At 53.0% G+C, this 20,689-nt stretch overlaps 1 protein-coding gene across 1 annotated transcript; it reads left to right on the top strand.

Moving 5' to 3' along the window:
- Window positions 1-906: 906 nt before the first annotated feature.
- GHRHR (growth hormone releasing hormone receptor) lies at window positions 907-17,854 on the top strand. The gene is made up of 13 exons (XM_010971266.3): window positions 907-1,080; window positions 5,463-5,565; window positions 5,694-5,801; window positions 6,575-6,672; window positions 7,750-7,847; window positions 8,540-8,672; window positions 10,122-10,275; window positions 10,558-10,618; window positions 11,194-11,263; window positions 11,721-11,812; window positions 12,394-12,523; window positions 13,100-13,141; window positions 14,942-17,854. The coding sequence occupies exons 1-13, from the start codon at window positions 1,024-1,026 to the stop codon at window positions 15,065-15,067; spliced, it is 1,272 nt and encodes a 423-aa protein (XP_010969568.1). The 5' UTR covers window positions 907-1,023; the 3' UTR covers window positions 15,068-17,854.
- Window positions 17,855-20,689: the final 2,835 nt, after the last annotated feature.

Below are 20,689 nucleotides of genomic sequence, written 5' to 3'. Positions count from 1 at the left end.
AGCCAGGTACCAGGCATTCAGGGCCCTCGAAGATCAAATGTGCTTTCCAATCCCCCAGTGCTGTGCAGGAGCCAGGTTAATTTAGAACATGGTCTTTAGCCTGGCCAAGTGGGATCCTATGTTTTAAAGACTAAAACTATAATAAAAATGACCAGGTAGTGAATATGCAAAATAATTCAAGCTGCTGGGTAGGTCCTCTTGTTCCTGCCCCTGATAACAGTGGTTTTGCCCCACTCAGGTTTAGCTCCACTTATCTTCTTACAAACTTCCTGTTTTTCTCTGTTGCTGTGGGGACGTCTGGAGAGACTTTGACAAGCCCCCATGTGAAGCCCAGAGCCTTGGTACCTGCAGACCTCACTCCGCCATCCAGGCTCGCATCCTTGCTGGGAAAAGAAACGAGATTTTGCTGATGTGACATCGTCTTGGCGAGCCCACGCGGGTGCTTCATGGTTATGTTTTCTATTCTAAGCTCATTCCTACCTTCCAGCCCCCACTGACACCCTGCCCCCACCTCTCCTGGGTCCCCAGGGCCCTGAGCTCGCCCTCCAGTGCTGTGGATGACGGTGGGATTGCAACCAAACTGGGAGCTCCCTGAGGGTGGACTCAGGTCATTTTCTCCTTCTCTGAGTCTCCTTCATTTTGGGGTGAATCTCTCCAGGGTGGGCCAGCAGAGGGCTGGTAAAGAATACGGACCTACTGGGGCAAGAGGTGTCCTGTGGCTGTCACCTCTCTGTGCCCTTGCTATTAGGACAGACACACAGGCTGACTTCAGACAGTGCAAGGAGCTCTGGGGGCTCAGCCTCTCCCTGCTGGGAACGTGGCGTCCCAGCCCAAGGCCAGGGCTGGGTTGGGCACAGTGTCCTGTAATCGTGGTGAATATGCAGCCAGTTCTGTCCCCTTTGCTGGCTCCTGCCTATGCAAACAGCCACCTGTGAAGGGGAGGCGGAGGGTGCGCTGGCGGCAGTGGCAGGAGGGGACAGTGGGGAGAAGCCCAGGCTCACGGAGCGCTGCTGAGATCCCACCATGGATGGCAGGGTGTGGGGCGCCTGTGTCCTCTGCTTGCTGATCCCCTTACAGATCGTGAGTAGCCAGCTCAGACCCCCTGCCCCTCCCGCTGGGCTCTAGATCTGAGCCACAGGGCCATACTGAGGTCCACCTGGAGCCTGGTGGGGGCCCCACTACCCCTCCCCAGTGCAGGAGTCCCGCTACCAAGCAGGCTGTGGCTTGGAGAGCTCCTGATACCAGTGGCTCCTCCTTCCCCTCCCCTCCCCTCCCCTTCCCGGGCAGCCTGCTCCTCTCTGGGGAGCTCTGACTATTAAAACGCCCTTCCTGGGGCTGAGCTGAGTCTGTCTCTCTGCTGTTTCCCCACGGCCTGTCTGCGCTCTCTGGGGACCACAGGATTGTCTGCCCCAAGACAGTGCCTCCAAGTCTTCTCTTTCTCTAGGCGGTGCATCCCCAGTTCCTCCACATTCCCCCCTCTGACAAGCTCTCCAGAGCCCTCCCTATTCCCAGGACCCCTGGAGCCACACTCCCATTTGGTTGCTTCCTTTGAAGAGGGCACGGCCAGGGACTGAGTGGGCCTGGGTGGTAAGTGGGGAACAGCTGCTCCCCTCCGGCACCTGGGGCACTCTTCCTCACGTGGCATGCCCTGGGGCCCGAGAAGCTTTCAACAGTCAGATATTGCTTGGAGGCCTAGAATTGCTGGTGAATGGGGTGCCAGGAGGGGAGCCCTCCCTAAATGTGCCACAGTTCCCCAGCATGCTTTCCCAGAGTTAGCACAAATGATGCAAGGACCAGGACAGGAGACACAGGTACCAGGTAGGAAGCTGTGGCTCCCGGGGGCTCCCAGGATCACATGCGGACTGAGGTCTCCCTCCTCCTCCACTGGTGTGTGTGTGTGTGTGTGTGTGTGTGTGTGTTTGTGTGTGTGTGTGGTTGGGACGGTGGGGTGGCGCACCTCCCAGGCACCATGCCGCACCTGCCCCTAGTGCACGGACTTTGGGCTTGAATCCTGGCGCTTTGAAACTAGCTGTGTGACCTGGCCAAGTTCCTCACCCTTCCTGAGCCTCACTCATCTCTCCTGTGAAAGAAGAGATTATCTGCTCGCCAGGGCTGCTGTGCATGGAGAGGTATCTGCCTTGTCAAAGACTGGGAATGAGGTACAACACAGGCAACCTCTGCTGCCCTCCCTTCAGGGCACCTCCTCCCCTCAGGTCACCTCCTCCCCTCATCTGTGTGCACCCCACACCAAATACTTTATTTTCAGGAGGGGGAACCGAGAGCCTATGGAGTCACTCAGTGACTGGTACCACTGCCAAGGCTAGCACTAAATCCCTGTCTCCCATCCACCACGGACCCCAGGTCAGCCGTGGTCACGGCCAGTGAGGCCAAGGTGTGCAGGGTGATGCAGTCTCCCCTCAGGGGGAGTGGGGTCCAGTATGTGGGCGGGGTGATCCAGGAGCCCCAGGGAGTAGGGGTGACTCAGCAAGAGCGTTTGGGTTAGTCTTGAACCCCCGGTTCCACCTCTTCCCAACCCTACACTCTCCACCTGTGACCACACGTTTGGGTCATTAGTTGGGCTGCCCTGAATTTTCCTTCCTTTAGGAAGCGCGGGGGCTTTCTGTCTATCCTTTCGGTGGGAGGCTTCCCACTAGCGGCCCCCATTCCTTTGGCCTCAGTGGTTCCCTGGTCAGGCCCTGAGAAGGTGTCCCACGAAGGGACAGGGCTCTGCACATGAGGGAGAAGGAAGGGCAGATGGAGCCCGCAGCCCCCTGAGCGCCCCGGGGTTACTGTGAGGCTGGCTGTGCAAAGAAGTCCTGTATCAGGCTCGCCTGCCCTCCCCATCTTCCCCCTTCTGACAATCAGACTGCTGTTGGGGACATGCGGGGGAAACAAGACAGGCTCTGTTCTGAGATGGCTCCTGGGTCACTGAGTCCTGGAGAGGAAGCCAAGAGATGAATGTGGGGCACCACTAGGTTGGAGACCCAGAACTGGGGCAACAGGTGGAATCTGCAACCTGAGGCCCAGGAGCCCAAGCAGGAGATAGTAGAGCTGAGCTCAAGCTGGATTTTGGGGAACGGGGTCAGCAGGTCAGGACAGGAGTGTTCTCCCCTGCAAGGGCAGGGCTGGTGGGGGTGATCCTACTTTCTGGGTTGGGTCTCCATGTCCTCTCCTAGCCCACCGGCCTGTGGAGAGGTCCTTGTGTCCCTTCCATGTGGTCTCCCACTGTTCAGTGTCCCCACTCTGGTGTTTGAAGTCCCTCCTCTGTGACCCCAGCCCCTGTCTCACCTCCACTGTGCCATTCACCATGCCGGCATCTCTGTGAGAGGACACTAGGGATTAATTAAACACCTGCTGACATGGACTCTGGGCCAGACATGGAGGGCTCGTGTGTACGTGTGTGTGCACGTGTGCGTCTGGTGCAGGTGGGTGTGAGGATGGCCGTGAGCAGGGCTCGCCGCTGACACAGCTCAGGCGCATCTTCCCACTCCCTTCTCTGTGCACATGCTGTTTTCTTTGAATGCTCTTTTCCTCACCACTTTTAAAAAATGCTCCCTTTTCTTCAGGTCCAGCTCAAATGCCACCTCAGTCCCTGTGCCAAGGCCAGCCCCCCACCCCAGTGCCTGTCCTGCCTCTGAGCAGTTTTGTATTGGCTCTATTGGGACCAGGTCTTAGCTTCCTTCCTTGCTCCGCTCCTCCCCCGTGAGATCCCTGGGGACAGAAATCTACACTGATTGAACTGGATTTGCATGTTGTAAAGAAGAAAAGTGTGCCGTAGACCATTCACAGTATAAAGAACAAGTCTTATAAAATTGGATTCCCCCACACGTATCCGGGGCTATAGCCCATGGGACAGTCAATGTTGGTTCTTCTCCAGGCTGGGGCAGTGGAAGGGAGAGGTGTTAAGAATTCCTGCCTTTGACTCCCAGCTCCCTGGAGAACGTGTTAAAATGCCAAGTCCTAGATCCAGCCGCAGATCTCTGCATATTCTTGGCTCCATCCCAGTTGGTCTCCAATTGGTTCATGAGACACACTTTCAGAAATATTGCTAGAGGAGTCCCAGAAAAAAAGCTTCCCCCACCAGCAGCCTCCAGAGATGACTCCCTGTGGTCACGGGGCAGCACCAGGCTCTGGAAAACTAGAACTGCGATCCTTTGTGATTGCTGAGCCACACATCAGGGCAGTTATCCCCCCATCTGTCTATCCTTTACCCACCTGTCCACCCATCGTTATGTGCATGCCCTCATCCTCCACCTGTCCACCCGCCTACGATGCATCCTTGCCTGCGTCCGTCCATCCACATACTCGCCTGTCTATTGTATGTAGACACGCCCATGCCACCAGCCAGCCATGCGGTTACCCAGTCTTCCATTCCTTCACCCGTGAATCCACATTCATTTGCTCTTTCGCCTCACCCACGTACTCATTCCTTTATCCATCCACCCTTTCAGTTGCTAACCTACCCATTTCCCCACATGCCTTTGTCAGGGTACCTCTGAAAGCAGAGCCCGGGACAAAGACATCTGTGTAGGTAGTTGTATGAGTTTCCTGTCTCTGCTGTAACCGGTTACCGCCAACTTAATGAATTAAAACAATACAAATTTACTGTCTTACAATTCTGGAGGTCGGAAGTCCAAAATGGTTTCCAGTGGATTAGAATCAATGTGTTGGGAGGGCTGCACTCGCTTCTGGAGACTGTAGGGAGAATCCACTTCCTGGCCTGTTCCAGCTTCTCGATGCCGCCTGTGTACCTTGGCTCAGAACCCCTTCCTCCACCTCCAAAGCCAGCAGTGTAGCATCTTCACCTCTCTCTTTCTCTCTCTTACACACACTCACACACACCCCTGCTTCTGTCACCATACCTCCTTATCCGACTCTGACCCTCCTGCCTCCCTCTTATAAAAACCCTCATGGTTATGTTGGGTCCACCCAGATAATCCAGGATAATCTCGAGATCCTTAACTTAAAAACATCTGCAAAGTCTCTTTGTAAGTTTGCATATTCACAGGTTTCCGGGATTTAGATCTGGACATTTGTGGGGAGCGGGGAGCATTATTGTGTCTACCAAAGTACTTTATGCAGAGCTGTTTTCAGGGAACCAGAGTGCAGCGCAGGGGAGTAAAACAAGGAAAAGAGGCCATTATATATGGATGTGGATGTGTTACTGAGTTGGCCATCAACGTGAGACTCTGCAGACCTTTGTTTAATGTGTCTCAGAACTTACTTCCACGAGATGAAAAGAGGAAGCCTCCATCCAAATCTCTATCTGTCTTCCCTCCCTCCCTGCCTTCTGTCCAAACAGCCATTAAGTGCACTTGTAAGTACTGTGAGCTGGGCGCTGTGCTTAGGACCAGGGCCACAGAAATGAGTCAAGCCTTGTCACTATCCTCAGGTTGTGTGCCCAGCAAACCCAGAAGGAGCATGCATTTGGCTTGGTTCATCCCATGACCTCTCTCCTGCAGGTATTGGGCCAGGTGCTCCCAGAGTGTGACTTCATCTCCCAGCTGAGAGAGGAGGAGCGTGCCTGTCTGCAAGCAGCAGGGGGCACGCCCAACATCACCTCAGGTGTGGGGCTTGGGAGGGAGGAGGAGGTGGTTTCTTAGGTTCCTTTATCTCCTCCAGCCTCACCACTCAGGATAGTGGACAAGCCCGTCCCTGGGCTGAGTCTGCTCTGCTCCCACCTGGCTGTCTAGGCTGCCCTAGGACCTGGGATGGGCTGCTGTGCTGGCCAACGGCAGATTCCAGCGAGTGGGTAACCCTCCCCTGTCCAGCTTTCTTCTCTCACTTCAGCTCTGAGCCAGGTGAGGGGTGCTGGGTGTGGCGGTGGGGCTGGCAGTGGGGGTGGAGGTCGGGTGGTTCCATCTGGTGGTGGCGGAATATGGTAGACACATCTCTGGCTTTGGGTCAGGCAGACCTGGATTTGAGCACCACCATCCCCCTTTCCCTCTTCCAGTGTGACCTTGGGCAAGTCAGTCTCCCTCCTGGCCCTCAGCTTCCTGACCTGTGACCTGGGGAAGACAAGAGCAGTAACTGCACGGAGGGGGAGGGTTAGTGATCAGAGCATGGCAGTGCTTACTCTGGGCCTAGCACCGAATGGATGCTCTCTGGATGTCAGCAGGAGAGCTGGCTGTGGGGGTGGAGGGGACAGAGACCGTCTGACTGCTAAGATGCTCCCAGCTGCCTCGTGGGAGGTGGGTGGAAGGGCACCCTCTGCTCTGTCTCACCTCCTCTGCCTGGGTGTCTGGGGTGGACAGTCCCTCCAAGGGCAGAGAGGGCCTCCTTCCTCCCCACTGCCTGTAGGATGTGGGGGCCTAACTCGCTGGTCTGCTCCTCAAGGGAACTATTCTCTCAATTAACAGATGGTGAGTCCGAGGACAGAGAGAAAGTTCCCAGAATGTGTCCCAAGCAGGCTGGACCTGGACCGCTGGCCTCTGGGGAGAAGGCTCCCCTTCTCTGCTGCCGAGAGGGGCTGTCTGTGACCTGCCAGGGTCACCCTTCAGCTCCCCCATCTCTCCCAGGGAGTGGGCAGTTGTCCTGATCAGCCTCTGCTTCTCCATCTCTGCTTGTCTCCTAGGGGCCGTGAAGCGGGATTGCACCATCACGGGCTGGTCGGAGCCCTTCCCGCCTTATCCTGAGGCCTGCCCTGTACCCTTGGATCTACTGACTGAGGAGGTGAGAGGCTCCTGGTGTCTTAGATTAGGGTCGCCATGGTTGTTTGTACAGGTTGTTTGTACAGGTAGGGGCCACCACTGCCATTGCAGCCAGCAGGTTGGAATATTAATTATAGCTCATTTCTGGAAGATGACAGCATCTGGAAGATCGGGGTCTTTTGTTAATTTGCTTAAGGATAACAGGTGGGCCATGTTGCTTAGGAGGAAGAGGGGAGGCAGAGGGCAGAGTGGGAGATGTGCTGGCCACCATCTCCTTGGGGTACCCTCTCTGTGCCCACGCCTCTGGGCAGGGAGCTTGGAGTGGTTCTGAGAAGCAAAAGTTCCTAATGGTCCTGGGCAAGCTTCTTGCCCTCTCTGGTCCTCAGTCCAGAGCGGTGTGCACAGTTGTGGGCAAGTGAGGGGTACTGAAGCCCAGGGTGATGGCAGTGACCCTCATCTAGCCGGCACCCCCCACAGTTTTGAGTTGAGCAGGGCCTTTCACACCCATTACCCTGAATCTCTTTCCCCAGCCCTGAAGGGAAAGCATGAGTCTGACCACTTTTCAGATAAAAAGACTTGAGTCAGAGAGGGGAGGGATTGTCTACGTCCTCAGGGAGCTGGGTTCTCGCTCCCTTCCCTCAACCCACACCATCTGTCTCTGTCTCCGGGGTCCTTGCTGGACTTTGATTGACCCAAATACTTGGTCATGAAAAGAGCTTTTCCTCGCACCTGTCCCTGGCTGTCCCCTTTGTTTGGGGACGTCATGTTCTCAAGCTGGTGAGCTAGCTGGATGTCAATAAACAAGCCCGACTTCCTCCCGGGCTTCATCACTCCCCAGGGATGTGCAGCTTCTGTGGCAGCCTCTTCCCACCCCCGGAACAGCAGTAGGGAGAGTTAAGCCCCCTGCCCCTTCCCTCACCAGCCGACAGGCTGTAACAAACACCAGTTCCTAGAGGGAGCTTGCCGTGTCCCCATGGACAGCCCTGCCCCACTGTGAGCAGGTTCCGGGTAGAATCGAAAGCTTCACCTTCTTGACGGTCAAGCCTCCTTTTCCTCAAAGGCCCAGTGGCTGAGATCCCCTCCTCTCCACCCTCCCCAGAAATCCTACTTCTCCACCGTGAGGATCGTCTACACCCTGGGCCACAGCGTCTCTGCCGTGGCCCTCCTCGTGGCCATCGCCATCCTGGTGACTCTCAGGTTCGCCATCCCCATCCTGCCTCCTGGTCATCCACAGCACTAAACCTGAATCCTTGCCTGGATGCTCAAGACGTTCCCAGATCTGGTTCCAGGGCCGTTTTTAACCTTTCCTTTCCCTTTCCCCTCGAGGAGACCCACCCCTTAGCACTCCAGGACGGGCTCCCACCTCTGCACCTTTGCTCGTGTGGGAACTTTATTTGCTTGGAATGCCTGCCTCCTTCTTTCTCAATGTCTTCATGTCTGTCAAAATTCAAAACTCAGCTCTCATCTGCCTTAAGAAACCTCACTGTCACTTCCATGAAGCCTTCTTGACTATTTCAACCCTTTGACTTTTGCCCCTCTTAAGCCCCCCTAACTTCTGAGTCCGATCCCCCAGCCTGGCCTGTGCTGTGAGCCTCATCTCTCTGATCATCCAGGAGGCTCTCCTGGGTAGAACCCTGTCGTTTCTGCTCTGTCCTCCAGACTATGAACTCCCTGAAGGCAGGGACTGCTACCCTCTGTCCCCTCACCTACACTGAGCCCAGCTGCCTTGCAAGGCTAAAGCTGAAGCCCCAAGTTCAACTTGGTCCAATCCAGCCTGATCCAATCCAATCCAAGTCAATTTAGTTCACCTCCCGCCCTGCTCAGCCTCCCCAAGCCTGCTGTAAGCACCCCAGAATCCCCTCTCCTACCTTTCCCCCTGTCCCCTCCAGGAGGCTTCACTGCCCCAGGAACTACATCCACACCCAGCTGTTCACCACCTTTATCCTCAAGGCGGGAGCTGTGTTCCTGAAAGATGCCACCCTCTTTCACAGCGAGAACACCGACCACTGCAGCTTCTCCACTGTAACAGTCGTGGTTGGGGGTGCTGGTGCGGGTCGGGGAGGCGATGTTGGATTAGAGACATAGATGTGCCCGCAGGTGCCTGTCCAGTCCTGTGGGCTGACCCTGGGCTCCGGCTTTGCCAATGACTGGGCAGGAAAGCACCCCTCCCCCTCCCCACCCCTCTTTGGGTCAAGTCCTGAATCGTCCTGCCGCTTCCTGGACTGTGGGGCCCATCCACATCACTTCCCTTGTTCCACTCTCCCCTCCAGTCTGTCTTCCCATTCCAGGCCCCCTTCCCTACTCCCACCTGGACCACCCTTCACTCCACCCAGCCCTTTCACTTCACACCTCCTCTGGGCACTGTCTGTCTGTGTTCGTGCGGGTATGTGAGGGGCCGGGCAGAGCCAGGTCTCTCCCTCAGGAAGCGCCCAGGGTGCCTAGGCCCTGTTGCCCCAGATGATGGGACCACCAGGTCGAGGGAGCTGGGAGCTGAGAGCTGGGAGGGAGCAGGAGAGGGGGCTTCAGGGAGGAGGTGGCTTTGGAGCCGACTCCAAAACTACAGCAGCAATGATAGGGAGGGAGGAGGGAGGAGGGAGGAGGGAGGACCAGGCGAACCAGATCTCACAGACAGGATAAGCTGGGGCAGGTCCAAGACACGGACCTGTTAATAATAGGGGTGAGAAAGTGGGTGAATGAGAGGAGACCAAAAATAAAGGAAGCCGGGCAGAGCGTGGAGTTCCAGCACTTAACAGGGACTCCAACCCTGAGCTGGAAATGAACAGATATATAAATGAACAAACCAACAGATGAACTTCATTCATTAATGAAAGAAATAACAATAATAATTATATCAAGCACTGATGCGCCAGGCATTACACTGCTTTACATGTATTATCTCCTTTTATTTCCTACATACATCCCCTTTTAGTCCCATGTATAGGTGAGGGATAATTGGCGATGTCACACAGCTGCTGCGTGGTGGGAGTGGGACCAAGCCTGGGCCACCTGAGCTCAGAGGCGATGCCCCTCACCGCCAGCAGATGAGCGAATAAATGAATGCGCGCATGGGTACATGCGTGTATGTTTGCAGGAAGGAGCCACATATGAATAAATGGTGTTTCACATCCTTGGCCCTAGGGATTGGCCTGAGCTCAGGAGGGATGGGGTAATAGTAAACAAAGTAGCATTTCCATTTAATCCTTATGATGAGGCCATGAGCTACGTATTGGAAGTTTTTCCTTTTACAGATGAAAAGCTTAGGCATGGGGAGGTTATCCAGATTGTAAACTTGAACCTAGGCTGTCCGGATCCCAGGACTGTGCTCTTAACCACCGCATTACACCACCACATCCGCTCTGGGGCAGCCCAAGGTGGAGAGGACCTGGGGATTCGGGGCCTGGGTCAGGTAGGGGAGATGAGGGGTCTCCGATGGTGTCCCGGTTCTGAAGCACCCAGGTCCCCGGCCCGCAGGTTCTGTGCAAGGTCTCTGTGGCCACCTCTCATTTCGCCACCATGACCAACTTCAGCTGGCTGCTGGCAGAAGCTGTCTACCTGACCTGCCTCTTGGCCTCCACGTCGCCCAGCACATGGAGAGCTTTCTGGTGGCTGGTTCTTGCTGGCTGGGGTGAGCACTGAGGGCTGGATTGGGCACTGTGGGGGGCAGGGGGGTGGGGGGCTGGGGATGCCCAGGGAGCTCAGCTCACGCATGATGACCCCAAGGCCCAGAGAGGGGAAGGACAGCCTGCAGTCCTACAGCAAGTGTTGGAGGTCCCGGCCAGGTCCCCGGCCTCTGGGTTCTTGTTTGGTCCCACCTTCACAGAGCCCTGTGTGGCTGGCAGTGGCAGTGGCAGTTGGAGGTGGGGCAAGATGCAGACTCCTTACTCGTGTCTTTTCTGTACCCTCACAGGCCTTCCCCTGCTCTTCACCAGCACATGGGTGGGTTGCAAGTTGGCCTTTGAGGATGTTGCGTGAGTCTGCGGGATCCCCTCATCGCAACTGCACCGGGTCCCCGTGGGCATGGACAGAACACTCGGGCAGCATGGCTTTTGTCCAAGCTAGGGCAAGGAGGAGCCCCCGGTGTGCTCTCAGAGAGCTCCAAAGCTTGAGTAGGGGTTGGAGACGCAGTCTGTGGATTGCACAGAAGGGGCATGAGCCCAGGTAGGAAGAGGGTACAGAGTCCCAGGGCTCCAGGGCTCAGTAGGTAGGGGGCTGTGAGTTGGGGCCCTCTGGAACAGGAAAGTGTTGCAAGAAGGCAGCAAACAGACTGACTTTTGAGAAGCTCATCCATCTCAGTGGAGAGAAAGGGTGAGCCCAGCATGGACTGGGAGAGCCCCTTTGGAAAGGGCCTAAATGTCTGAGAGACAAGATAAGGCTGGACGGGAGTGGGGTGAGGTTAGAAGGCTTGAATTCCAGAGGGAGGAGCCTGGTGAGAGGAGAGGAGGGAGGGGCATGGGTACCCCAGAAAAGGGCTATCCAGCAACTGAGCTCTTGCACCCCACAACCCCCACCCACCCCCATCAGTCCTGGCCTGTCCTCTCCCCAGGTGCTGGGACCTGGATGACAGCTCCCCCTACTGGTGGATCATCAAAGGACCCATCGTCTTTTCTGTTGGGGTCAGTGCCTGGGACCAGTGTCCTCTGTTTTATTCAGCCAGCCTCCCTTGTCCACCAAACCCCTACCTGCTCCCACGCAGAAGACAGGGAAGCCAGCGCTAGTTTGCATGGCCTGGGTGAATATACACATTTTTCTCAATTTTGCAGTTGTGTAAATTGAAGACCACATATTTTGTTCCAGAGAAGAGCCTGATTGTTGCTGGAGGCAGGATGGCAAGGCCTGATCTCCTACCCCTCTAGTCCCAGGACTGGAAATAGAAGGGGACCCTGAGCCCCCGAGACCCTGGGCTCCACATAGGAACTCCCAGTCTCCAGGCAACAAGGTCTAGAGCAATGATCTGCACATCCCTGCCTCTCAAGGATGTAGGGTTTCTAGTCCCTAAAGAGGTCCCACCCCAGCCATTTGGGTCACCCTTGACCCTTGCCTTCCACCTTCTTCCTGTGCCTCTTTTTCCAGGTGAACTTTGGGCTTTTTCTCAATATTATCCGCATTCTGCTGAGGAAACTGGAGCCAGCTCAGGGTAGCCTCCACACCCCACCTCAGTACTGGTAATGTGTGTATGTTTATGTGTGTGTGTGAGTGTTTTGGGGGATTCTGGGGACATAACTGGAGCAGGAGTCAGCATGATTCTTTTTTATTCGCAATTAGGCATTCATGATCCTGGTCCTGTGTCTCTCCCCATGTCCCCAGAGAAAGGATAGATTTGGTCCCTGCCCCCTGGGAGATCACAGTACAGGAAGGGTGGAGGCTCCAAACAGCCAGTTACTAAGCCAAGTAGGCCGATGAGTGCTGGAATCAATTTCTACAGGAGCCTCCTTAGAAGGAGGTCCTTTCTAAATGGATGGTGAGATTGGAGTACAGTCAGGGAAGACTTCCTGGAGGAAGTGTCTTTAAACTAGACTTTGAAAGATGCATAGACTTGACTGGAATAAGTTGAGACAAGAGCATTTAGCAGGGGGAACAGCAGAATCCAGAGGCCGGGAGAAAGGAAGCCCAGGGTGCATGTGGGGAGTTCTCTGGGGTGTCTAGAGTTGATATGGGGGAACGGAAGGGAAGTAAAGGTAGGGAGGGGGCATGTGAGAGTGTCTGATTCCAGCCTTGAGAGTCTAGGGCTTGTCTTCTTCTGCAGGCGTCTCTCCAAGTCTACCCTTCTCCTTATCCCACTGTTTGGAATTCACTACATCATCTTCAACTTCCTGCCTGATAGTGTGGGCCTGGTCATTCGCCTCCCCCTGGAGCTGGGGCTGGGCTCCTTCCAGGTGAGGCCCCCACAGCACTCACTCCTTCCCTCTGAGTCCTTGGGCAGGAGGGCAGTGCCGCTGCCCACAGGCTTGGTTGACTTCATGGTAGGGCGAGGGTGACCAGGCTGGTTATACTTCCTTCCGGCCACTCATCCGTCTATTCATTTATCCATCTGTCTATTTTTATTCCATCTATCCATTTCTCTGTTCATTCAACTATCCCTGCACGCATCTACCCATCCATCCACCTATTCATTATCCATCTATTCATCCATCCATCCATCTAATCTATTCAGCATTTACTGGGCACCCATCATGTGCCAGGCTTTTGCTCAATCCTGGGGAACGCAGAAATAAAGAAAATCAGAGAAACAGGACAACAAGGCCAACAGTACAGCCTTGGCAGGCTTGCTATGACAATTACATGTGACAACATGCCTGGCACATAGTAAATGATGAATGTCTGCTATCCCTGTTTCCAAAGACCTGGCCCAAGTCACAGCCTGGATGTGGGAAGGGGAGAAGGTAGTGGAAGACTGTGGACACCTTGAGGCCAGGCCCAGGTGACACGGTCCTTTCTCTTTGGCACCACAGGGTTTCATTGTTGCCATCCTGTACTGCTTCCTCAACCAAGAGGTATGTGACTCCTCAGGCCTTCCTCATTGGTTAAGCCTTCCCTTCCACCAGTCCTAAGGCTGCCTCTATCCTGCCCAGACCCTGTAAATCCCAGCTCAGCCCAAACCTTCAGTCCTGCGATCCTCTGTGGGAGTCTGTCCTGAGTTTCTGGATCAAGCTGAACCTGAATGCTTCCTGTAAACATCTTTTATCCACCCCTCCTCTGGACTGGGCCAAGACTACTGTCCATTCAGCAAGGGGTGGAGAAGATCTCTCTAGAATCAGAAGAGGGATCCATGAGTGGGCTAAAAGGATCCCTCAATTCTGTATTCCTAAAATTGAACAAAAGGGAGAGTGGGGGAGGGAATGAGGCAGCTCTTGGAGAGACAGAGAGAAGACACAGAGGAACCAAGAAAGTCAGAGACAGACATACAAAGCTAGGGAAATAGATTCCGATGCAGAGACAGGGCAGAAGATGGAGAGCAGAGCAGGGACCCTGAGAGAGAGCACCAGTGAGAGAGACGCAGAGACAGAACAGCCAGAACAGGTGGGCAAGCACGAACAGACGGATACATGGTGCTGGTGCACTTGTAGGAGGGAAAGATGGCAGAGAGGAGCACATTAAAGCGTCCTGCTCAGAAGACACCTTGCATTTTTCCCTTAGGACAGACTTGCTTTGTGGGGAGAAGTGAGAGAATTTAACTCAGTGTCCCAGACAACCAGGCCCTGCCGCTGTGTGCACAGGCAGAGTCACGGGCTCCCTCTGGTGGCCACGGACTTGCCGTGGGCTCTGTGTTCTGCTGGAGACGAGACTAAGCCCCTTCTCCCCACCCTTCCCGGCTGCTATGGAGCTTTGCTCCCAGCTTTCCCACCACCTCTGTCTCTGATTGGCTTCCTCCCCTTGGACACTCTTTGCTCCCACCCTAGCCTCTCTGTGTCTCCTGCCGCGTTATCTGGTGTCTGGGTGCAGACACAGGACTGCAGTATCTGACTGAGTGGCTCATGGGCTCTGGGGGATGCTGGGAGGGGTGAGGAACAGACCTGGATGAGGCAGAAGGGTCTGGAAAAGGGGATTCGACAGAACTGTGAAGGGATCTGTCCCAGGAAGCAAGTTTGGGGACCAGACAGTTACATGCCTCTGGAGACAGGGAGCTTACTACCTATCAGTGGTGCTTTCTGTTGCCAGACAGCTCACCTTTATGTTGAACAGATATTTGTCTCTCACCACAGCCTAGTTTAGCTCTGTCAGAAATGTCACAGCCTCTCATCCCCCCTCCGCCTCCAGCAGCCCCTTGGAGAGGAGAAGATACAGACATTCTCTGCCCCCCCCCAAATGGCTTTTCTTTCGGTTACTCTCAGTCCCCTCAACTGCAGCTTCACAAGCAGTTCTGGAGGCCTCTCTTCCTTCAAGTCATGCCCTCTGGACAGGTTCCCAGTGGCCACCATTCAGCTCAGTGGGCAGGAGCAGGACCCTGCTCCTGCTCCCAGAGGAGGGGATGGTCTAAACTATTTGGGGGAGGACATAACAGTTTTTTGGCCAGAAACTCAAGATAGCGCCCATAAATGTCTTAAACTGGGCCTAGACAAAGGCAGCGCTAAAAGATAGAGAAAGGAGCCAAAGGGAATGATCAGAAATACTCACAGGAAGAGGAAGTAGTACCCTCCAGAGGCAGTACTTAGCAGTGGCTGTGGCTTCTCCTGCCCCAGGAATGCCTGTCTCTGTTTTTCCTGCATGGTCTCTCCCTGCACTCTCAGCCCTTCTGGAGTTGAGTAAAGAACTGGCAGTGGGACCCCCCTAACATCCTCCTCTTGTCCTTGGAGGTGAGGACTGAGATCTCGCGGAGATGGCGTGGCCATGATCCTGAACTTTTGCCACCCCGGAGGACTCATGCCAAGGGGACGATACCTTCCCGTGCAAGGGTGAAGGTGCTGACATCTGTGTGTTAGGCTGGCCACATCACTCGACTGGAGTCCACGCCTGAATTTGGGCAGCTACCTGGGTCCACCGCCCTCCAGAGGAGTGGGACCAGCACCCCTTTAGGAATCCTCAGTTCATGCCCCGACCCAAGCTGCTGCCCAGCCCCAGGCAGGGGTGGCCCTTCCTCCCTGTCCTGCCCCTGACTCTTTCTGCTTGGGTCCCTGTGTGTCTACCTCTGACTTCCTTGGTTCCTCTGTCTCTGTTCTTCTCATGTTCCCCCTCCTAGAGTCTGGGCCATAGCCCAAGGCCAGAGGAGCCAATAAATGTGTAAATGAATAGATACATGTTGGAGTGAATCCAAGCGCCCCCACCGCGGGGGGGGGGTCTACCACCTTTACTTGGACCTCTGGTGCAGACGGGCAGTGATCGTGCCTCATGTGACATTGTCATCCTTTGTGGGAGAATCCTCTTACTGAATTCATGTTAAAATGGATTCTCTTTTGTCTCTACCCCTCCTCCCACCCCCTCCTCCCACAGGCAAACACTCCCATGTGTTTAGTGAGAATATTTTTGTTTCTATGTGTAATTCCAAAATGGCAATGTTTTGTGTGCCTGGACTTTTAATTTACATAAATGCTGTCGGTCATACGCCTCATCCTGCTTCTAACGTTCTTTCTCTCCACTCTGGCCTTTTAAGAGACCGGCCCGTGTTGCCGTGTGCTGGTCTGCCTGCTTGCTTTGACTACCGTGCCACGTGGCGTCATGGCCCACAGGTGGCCGTCCTGCCTCCCCCTGCGTCTAGGTGAACGTTCACATGCCCGTGCCCTCACGCACCTGTGCCGGGAGCCTTTCTCCGGGACACATACTGGGGAGCAGAAGTGCCGGGTGGGCAGTGGTGCCTTTTGTAATGTGACGAAGGGGCACCAGATTGCGCTCCGGAATGCCTGCAAGAGATTCCCCAGCAGCCCCGCCAACGCTTGGCGTTACCCAGCTTTTTAATGTTTGCAAGACAAATGGGTGTAAAGCAACATCTCCTTGTTTAGACTTGCATTTCTGATAACTAATAAGTGAGCATATCTTGTGCCTGTTAGCCTTTTGGATTCATTCTTCTGGAGACTGCTTGGCTCCCTGTCCCTGTTTTTCTCTAGGGTGGAGATTCCTCGGTTCTAGGTTTTTCTCTTATGTCTTCTCCGTTGTATGCTCTCTTGTGCCCTCAGCCTGCTGCCCCATCCCCTGCCCAAGTGAGGGCCCCTGATGCAGTAAATCATCTCCCTCCATCCCTCCCCTCCTCCTTGGCAGGAGGCAGGAGGATGAGAACTGGGTACTGTCCTTGGGGACCCATCTGCTGACTGATGGGGGTGACAGGAGATTGTAGGACCAAGAACGGGCAGAAATGGATACTGCAGGTCAGAAAGAAATGGCTCCCATTCTTGATCCACTCACAGCAGATCTGTCCTGCAAAACTTAGCTCTATTCCCTGGCCTCCGGGAAGCCTTCCCTGACAGTCCTCCTGTGATGGCATCCTCCTCCCTTACAGCCACAGGGGTTCCAGTGACAGGAGATGCAGCCGTATGAAACCCAAGTTCCCAGTCAGCCATGACACCCGTCTGTCCAGTGCCTTCCTGGTCAGACAAATGTCGAGGTGGGGCCTGAGTCTAAAAATCCTATCATGCATTCCTTCCTTTAGTCTCAGATGGTAAAAGTAATTCATACTCATTGCAGGGCATTTGGGAGTAAAGAAGGGATTAAAAATGAAAATTAAGATCAGCCATAATCTCATTACCCAAAGACAATCACCACCGATACTTTTCAATGTTTCCTGTAAGATTATTTTCCTCGGCATTTTTGAAACATCTTGAGATCATACGATGTTTATAAATTTGTATCTTGTTTCTTATGCTGAAAATTAACACACATGATATGAAAATGGCCAGTAAGCACATGAAGATGCTCAGTATCATTAGTCACTGGGAAAATACAAATCGAAACCACAGTGAGATACAGTTTCACACCAACCAGGATGGTGGAAACAAAAACAAAGACAAAAATAAGCAATTACAAGTGTTGATGAGGAAAAACTGGAACTCTCACGCAGTGCTGGTGGGAATGTAAAATAGTGCGATTGCTTTGGCAAAAGTCTGGCAGTTCCTCAAAGTCTAACATTCATTTATCATATGACCCAGAAAATCCACTCCTGGGTATATTGGCAAAAAAATGTAAGACCTATGTCTATACAAAAACTTGTACATGAATATTCACAGCAGCATTATTCATAATTGCCAAAAGACGGAAACAACCAAATGCCCATCAATTAGGGAACGGATAAACTAAATGAGATACACCCATACAATGGAATATTATTCTGCAATAAAAAGGAATGAAATACTAACACATGATTCAACATGGATGACCCCTAAAAACACTATGCTAAGTGAAAGAGCTCGGTCATAAAAGACCATGTATTGTACGATTCCATTTTCATGAAATATCCAGAATAGGCAAATTCATAGAGACAGAGAGCAGATTATAGGCTTCCAGACCCTTGGGGGAGGGAGAAATGGAGAGTGATTATTGATGGTTATGGTGTTTCCTTTAGGAGTGATTAAATGTTCTGAAATTAGTTAGTGGTGATGGTTGTTCAACCTGCGAACATACTAAAAACCACTGAATCGTGCACTTTAGAAGGGTAAAATTTATGACATGTGAATTATATCTCAATAAACTTGTTACCAAAAAAAAGTAAATGGATGGTTGCTGCAAAACACTTGCAAACCTTTTTTCTGCTACATAATTTGTAAAATCTAATAGTCTTTATTTAGCCGATAATTGTTTAACACATTTTCAGTTGGTGGAGGTTATACTCAATTTTTTTAAATAAATGGTTATGATGACAAGCTTCCTTACAGACAATTATTCATGTACATCTCAAAAAGATAAAGACTTCAGAATAAACTCCTAGACCTAGAATTTTTGAGCCAACGCATGCACGTAAGTGTTTTAAACCTTACTTGCAAATTGCCTCCCAGAACACCGGCCCAGTGTGTTCCTGCACAAGCAGTGTGCGTGTGGTGGTTTCTCTGCATCATTATCATCACTAATATCTTAGTCAGTCTGATAGTCAAGGAGCGGGCTCCCAGAGTGTAAGTGGTTTCAGTAGTGGTGTTAGCAGTTAGTGTTACCAGTTAGTTGGGGGCTAGTGTTAGTGGTTCCTTAGCGGTTACTGCTAGCAGTTAGTTCGTGGTGGTAGCAGTGGTTGAAGCAGCTCACTTTGTGAACCGTCCATCCCTTCTCTAGAGGCTTCAGCTATGGCTGGAAGTCTACGCCTTGCTCCCTTCTGGTTTCAACTGGAGCCTCAAATTTCCACCACTTTGCTAGCCTCTTCCACTACGAGGATCCCTGGACTGGAGTACACTGAGGGTTCCTGGGCCTATCCTTTGACTGGCAAACCCTTCGCTTCTTGGGGCCTCAGCATCCCCATCTGTAGCAGGAAGGAGTTGATCAGTAGGTGACTTCTGAGGCCTCTTCAAAAGGAACATTGAATCGTGGGCAAGGTTGAGTTGGGAAGAGCAATGTTCAACTTGGCCACCAGGTGGCAGAACAATTGCATCCAAGAACCCTGGCTGGGCTGACCCTGCTTCCTGGAGGGGACCCCAACACTGGAGGTGGACACAGGACTCCCAGGGCCTGGCCTGGAGCACAGTGAGCCTACAGGGCTGGTGGAAGAAGGGGGTCCTGGTCCGGCCAGCATAGGAGGGCAGGAGGTTTCTGGAGGAGAGGAGGAATGGGGCACCCCAAGCCCTTCTGATAGAAGAATGAGAGCTGAAGGGACTGGAGAACCCATGCTCACTGGAGTCTCCTTACAGGTTTCAGACCAGATGGGGGCTTCCTTGGACCCTTGGTTTTGTGGAGAGAAAGTAGAATTTCCCATCATCCACAGCGAAATTTTCCTTCCAGCCAGTCTCTCCTGTCCAGTGAGGGGACCAGTCCCTGTCCCGGGGAGCCTCCAGGAATGTTGAAGAGATCCCCAGGGATGAACCTGAACCTGGGTATGTGTAAGAATAGGTGCTTGGGGCTGATTCTCTGGGCCCTGGGAATTCAGAGAACAGAGTATGGGTAAGGGCAGGAGCAATCAAGGAAGGCTTCCTGGAGGAGGGGACTCAGGTTGATTATATATAACCTAGGCCAAGCCAAGTGTCACCATCTTTTGGGCAAGAAGCAAGAATGTGGCTGATGTCAACTTGGGGAGCAATGCTTGGAGGGAAGGGTCTGCAGGACAGGACGATGGGCATCAGACCCAGGCTTTGCTCTGCCCAGGGCTGTTCATGGGCATTCCTCTTACGGCTCTAGGCTTTTCTGGGCCACCCATTTGCTAAGTACTTGTTTAGGTGGCAGGCACCTTGCTAGAGCCCAGAAACACAGCAGCAAATAGTTCCAGATCATTCCTACTCAAGGGGCTTAGGGTCTGGTTAGGGAGGATATGAGTCAGAGCTCTCTTTGAGACCACAGGACCCCTCAGGCTGGGTTAGGCAGAAATAATGTAGTCAAGGATGTTAGGGAGCTCACTGGTCTCCCGGAGAACAGCTGGAGGCAGCGATCACCCCTTACCCGCCCACATCAGGGGACCACTGCGGCCAATCCCCTATTCTACCACTTGGTTGCAGACACAGCTGCTCATACCAGTAACACAGGGGATGGAATGCCAGACACCCCACATGTCTGTCCTGGAAAGCCAAACTCCTCCACTGCCATGCTTGCCAAAAACTCGATTCCACCTGGCTCTGGCTTTCTCTTGGTGCTCTCTTCCAAACCCCAGGCTCACGGAGCTATCACTGACAGCATGGCCTTCCTCCTGACTCCACCTGCTGGCTGCAGGGGGCGCTGGAGAGCCTGCTGACTTCTATCTGGAGAGGGTCTGCATATCACATTGCAAGTTCCTCAGACATAGGAAGGGCATTCAGAATATGCTGGCTGGCCATGAACATGACAGATGTCCAACACTGGGAGACAATCATGCAACTCCAACAATTGTGTGATAATGGCGATAGGTGAACAAAGGAGAAACAGAGTGCCAAAAGAATGGACATCTGGAGGACCAAACCTAGTCAGGAGTGGATTAAAAAAAAAAAGGCTCCTTAGAGGAAGTGATAGCTAATCTGAGATTAGAGCCATGAGTATGAGTTGGTAAAGTAAAGAAGGATAAAAATCTCAGGTAGAGCACAGCAACATGGATGGACCCGGAGGGTACTGTGTGGAGTGAAATCAGTCAGACAGAGAAAGACAAAAGCTGTATGTTGTCACTTGTACGTGGAGTCCAAATAATCAACAGACTAGTGAATATGACAGAAAAGAAGCCGACTTGCAGATGTAGAGAACAAACTAGTGGTTACCAGCGGGGAGAGGGAAGGGGGTGAGAGGGAAGCAGAGAGGGGCAATTTGGGGATAGGGGATTAAGAGATACAAACTATTAGGTATAAAATAAGCTACAAGAATATATTGTACAACATAAGGGATATAGCCAACATTTTATAATAACTATAAATGGAGTATAACCCTTTAAATATGTGAATCACTGTATTGTACACCTGTAACATACAATATTATACGTCAACTATACTTCCATTAAAAAAAAACCTGAAACCAAAAAAATAAAA

Source organism: Camelus bactrianus, chromosome 7 (assembly GCF_048773025.1).
Source record: "Camelus bactrianus isolate YW-2024 breed Bactrian camel chromosome 7, ASM4877302v1, whole genome shotgun sequence".
Taxonomy (NCBI): domain Eukaryota; kingdom Metazoa; phylum Chordata; class Mammalia; order Artiodactyla; family Camelidae; genus Camelus; species Camelus bactrianus.
The sequence above is the reverse complement of the archived record's forward strand: the minus strand, read 5'-3'. Positions and strand labels throughout refer to the sequence as shown.

Excerpts from the sequence above, each read along its gene's own strand:
- GHRHR (XM_010971266.3), top strand. The coding sequence starts at position 1,024 with ATGGATGGCAGGGTGTGGGGCGCCTGTGTCCTCTGCTTGCTGATCCCC. Across the intron at positions 10,276-10,557 it reads GCTGGTTCTTGCTGGCTGGG|GCCTTCCCCTGCTCTTCACC; the intron begins GTGAGCACTGAG and ends GTACCCTCACAG. Across the intron at positions 12,524-13,099 it reads TGGGGCTGGGCTCCTTCCAG|GGTTTCATTGTTGCCATCCT; the intron begins GTGAGGCCCCCA and ends TTGGCACCACAG.